The sequence below is a fragment of the Copidosoma floridanum genome, unplaced genomic scaffold (genome assembly GCF_036245765.1).
Source record: "Copidosoma floridanum isolate Cflo_tuat_1 unplaced genomic scaffold, Cflo_Japanese_pri ptg000007l, whole genome shotgun sequence".
In the NCBI taxonomy this organism is placed as follows: Eukaryota; Metazoa; Arthropoda; class Insecta; order Hymenoptera; family Encyrtidae; genus Copidosoma; species Copidosoma floridanum.
This window is the reverse complement of record NW_028321884.1, coordinates 866,566-870,610: the sequence shown is the minus strand read 5'-3', so window position 1 is coordinate 870,610 and position 4,045 is coordinate 866,566. Positions and strand designations below refer to the sequence as shown.

Here is a 4,045-nt window from a genome sequence, read left to right as displayed (position 1 = left end):
GCTCAGAGTTATTTTTAATAGGTGGTGCGTGTGTGTGTGTGTGTGTGTGTGTGTTTCGACGATCCACTCGATCTTGTAAGTCACGAGATGCGCAGTTTTCACGATTCAAGCCAAGGATAAGGTACAATGAATTTTACATCCACACCTACGCTTAAAGTGCAATTTTCTTTGTTTTCTCGTGTTTGAGTGACAATTCTAATTTGTCATTTTATGTATAATTACTCCAAGATCAGTAGAAACAATTTTAATGCAATCGAAAATTGAAAAAAAAATTGCATTGGTAATACAAGAGTGCCGCGAATCGGGTAAATGATCGAGTCCCTCTGTAACATGGTTAACTACGGTTGCGCGAAAACTGGCAGCGGTGGTGTCGAATGCTTCATTGAGTTCAGTGAGATTATTATAATTAACATTTACACTGTACAAACAGAGTCATGCCCAAGCAAAAATAATTCCACTCGTTTAATTTTTTTTTTTCTTTTTTCTTTAAAAGGTGATGATCGATTACTAATAAATAATATTTTTCCTTACACCTCCGCCGAAAGTTCGTTCCATCTGACCCGATTTTGAGCTAGAAAAAGCCTCATATCAGTCCTGCCATATGCGCGCAGAACAAAGTGCGCAGATATATATAGTTATATATTCAGCACCGAGAAGCAGCAGTAGTTATACACTACATATATATATATATATATATATATACGGCTAACGGAGTTATAACCTTTATAGTTTATACAACACAGAAAATCATTGGATATTTATTTACATAAATTATTGGACATATATATATATTTTTTTTTTGCACAATTTACATGTATATATAAATTTATTAATTTCATATGAACAGAGTACACAACACAAAATTAAAACTACCAAATTAATGTTTTTTGATCAGTTACTTTCACTTTAATGATTTATTTAGTATATAAATGTAGTATATACATGTCATATTACAAAAATAAACTATGAAATCTTTTATTTAATCGAATTATGCTTATCACAATTATAATAGTTATTGATAATAACCTGATTTATTTTGCACTTACGGATATAAACATTAGGATTTTTAAAATGATTTTTATAGGATCCATGATTCGAATTTCAACGGATTTCTCTTCCTCTCGTTTTGTTAGCACGACCAACCTGCACAAATCCTCGGCCCAATCTGATTCTATATAATATACTACAGTCTCGGCGAGCGTATATATATAGATATACCTATATACATGTACACTCATCTGCGCGCATTTAAGTGGTATTGTTCGAGCGACCGATCGATCAACAATAATGCATAATGCACTAAATCTTTGACTGGATCTTTGAACCATCGTTTTTAACAAAACTAAAACCGTGGTGACGAACTTTCGGCGGAGGTGTAAGGAAAAAAAGTATACGTACCACGGCCAAAAAGTGGGGCTACATCTGACCGCGCATTACCGGCCTCGCCTTCGGCTCGGCCGATAATATAGCGCGGTCAGTAATAGCCCCACTTTCTGGCCTAGGTACGTAATATACTATATCTTTGATCTATCGTATTCTTTTAGAGAATCTTTTCAACAGGTATTATAAAGTTACTAATGTTTTTTCATTGTAAAATCTAAATTGATAATTATGATACAATTTCGTCGTTTAATAAGGACAATAAATAATTTTTTATGCACAATTAGTTATAATTTACAAAAAACTTTACCAGTTACTCAAAATATCGTATTATTTATAAAAAAAATAATATATATGTTGTAAGCTGTAAATTACAATAAGTTGTAATTCATTACAGTCATTATTAGTTAAAATTTTTTTTTTTTTTCTGAAATATCGTTCAGGCCAAAATTCAAAAAAAGTAATGACTAATGGTAAGTACGATTTTCAAGTTTCATGCTCAGTCTCCAATCAGAGTAGCTCTATTAATTTTAAGTATCGATCATTGTCACCGTTAGTTGTTCACTCAAATTCTGTTCGGTTGGGGGTGACTCTGAATAACCAGATGTATCGATGAAATGCTGGTCCATTGCACGTATATAGCAATTATTTTCCAAAGATGAGAGCACCAGGAAAAAGAAGGAAAAGAAGACAAGCAGCGATCGAGACAAGATGGGATCGATGGCCAACAACGCGATTGAGATGTTGGCCGTGATCGGCTCCGTCCTGCTCATCCTCGCAACCATGCCATTTTCACTGTGCGTCATTTTCAAGGTTGTCCAAGAGTACGAGAGAGCCGTGGTTTTTCGCATGGGCCGGTTGAAGGGAGGCGCTCGGGGACCAGGTAAAACGATCACAATAAACAAAAACAAAAAATCGATTCAATTGCACAATGATGATGGTATTAATTTCCTCAGGGACGTTTTTCGTCATACCTTGTATCGACAATTGCGTGCGAGTCGATTTGCGAACCGTCTCGTTCGACGTACCACCACAGGAAGTTCTCACCAAAGATTCGGTGACGGTCAGCGTCGACGCTGTTGTCTACTACCGCATCAAAGAGCCGCTCAACGCCGTCGTCAAAATAGCAAATTACAGGTGTACTTTGTAAAAAAAAAAAAATACCTTCTAAATTCCCATAATCAAGCAAGTATAAACATTATAAATATATATGTATGTATAGCCATTCAACTCGATTACTGGCGGCGAGTACTTTGCGCACGGTGCTGGGTACAAGGAGCCTGGCCGAGATTTTGGCCGAGCGTGAAACGATATCGCACAACATGCAAACTTCTCTCGACGAGGCCACGGATCCCTGGGGCGTCAAAGTTGAACGCGTAGAGATGTAAATGCTATACAATGCATGATTTCTCCTTTTTTTTTTGTTTCATCCATCTTTTACCGAAAACAAGAAAAAAAGAAACCTTCGCCGTTTATATATACGTACCCGCATGTTATATGTTAACTCACAGTAAGGACGTGAGATTGCCGGTGCAACTGCAGCGAGCTATGGCAGCTGAGGCCGAGGCAGCGCGGGAAGCGCGTGCCAAAGTCATAGCAGCGGAAGGAGAAATGCGGGCCTCCCGAGCCCTAAAGGAGGCTAGCGACGTGATCTCCACGAGTCCGGCAGCTCTTCAGGTATGCATGTATTGTTATCTCTCTTGTGCGTGGAATTAATATAAAAATACAAAGCACGCGTTTATACGTGTATAATTTCAGCTGAGGTACCTGCAAACTCTCAACAACATATCGGCTGAAAAAAATTCCACCATCATTTTTCCCTTGCCGGTTGAACTTTTTACGCCTTTTACGGCTATGAAAAGGTAATCCCCGGCGCGACTATTTTACAATGATGATGCTTGTAATCGATGGATCTCAAGTGACGTGATGCTCAGTTTTTCTATGATAATAATTGAACATATACATATGTGTGCACGTACTACAATCTTTAAAATCATGGACTAATTTAATTCAAGAGTTCACAACCGCCGATAAATCTGATCGATGGATATACATATACGTCCTCACTTTTTTCCTATAGGAATTTTTCTTGTTTCTTTCGATTTTTATTGGTTTTCGGGGATTTATGTCAGTTTTGGCGTTAGGATACGCAGGCTGATATTATTAAAGATCGGTATGTTGAAACCGATAGTATTGCCAGTCAGTAAAACAGAATTGATGCCAACTGAACCAATTGGTTAGCGAAAAAGAAAACAAATGAAAATTCAGAATAACTTGTCGTTTGACCGTAAATTTGGATTTTTCAAAATGAAGTTAAGTGTGAGAAATCGAATGTTATTTTATAAAAAAATTAAGGAGGGTCCTTCAACTTTTGCTGATTACACATTATGTTTAAAGATATCAATGAATCGCATTAATTTATTTATGTACAAACATCTATAAACATACAAATTTACAAGAATACTTTGAACACTATATTACTATTAATAATATCTTACCTCAGATATAACATTTATATATTACATTGTAATAATAATATATAACACAATATTTATAATAATAACACTCAATGTGATAAAAAACAAAGGTAAATTTTCGGTTATACATAACATATGTGGGGAGGGTGGTGGGAAGGAAAGAACGGATGACTAAATTTACGAAAAAG

General features: G+C 36.1%; 1 protein-coding gene across 2 annotated transcripts; it reads left to right on the top strand.

The window, feature by feature from the left end:
- The first annotated feature begins 208 nt into the window (after positions 1-208).
- LOC106640036 (band 7 protein AGAP004871) lies at positions 209-3,585 on the top strand. Of its 2 annotated transcripts, none has more exons than XM_089588655.1 (6): positions 209-391; positions 2,039-2,263; positions 2,337-2,517; positions 2,603-2,764; positions 2,892-3,057; positions 3,139-3,585. In XM_089588655.1, the coding sequence occupies exons 1-6, from the start codon at positions 310-312 to the stop codon at positions 3,244-3,246; spliced, it is 924 nt and encodes a 307-aa protein (XP_089444781.1). In that variant the 5' UTR covers positions 209-309; the 3' UTR covers positions 3,247-3,585. The 2 variants fall into 2 exon arrangements, with proteins under 2 accessions (XP_089444781.1, XP_089444780.1); XM_089588654.1 differs by having other exon boundaries at positions 209-431; positions 2,046-2,263.
- The last annotated feature ends 460 nt before the right edge of the window (positions 3,586-4,045 follow it).

Excerpts from the sequence above, each read along its gene's own strand:
- LOC106640036 (XM_089588654.1), top strand. The coding sequence starts at position 310 with ATGATCGAGTCCCTCTGTAACATGGTTAACTACGGTTGCGCGAAAACT. Across the intron at positions 432-2,045 it reads ATTTACACTGTACAAACAGA|CACCAGGAAAAAGAAGGAAA; the intron begins GTCATGCCCAAG and ends CAAAGATGAGAG. Across the intron at positions 2,765-2,891 it reads AAAGTTGAACGCGTAGAGAT|TAAGGACGTGAGATTGCCGG; the intron begins GTAAATGCTATA and ends GTTAACTCACAG.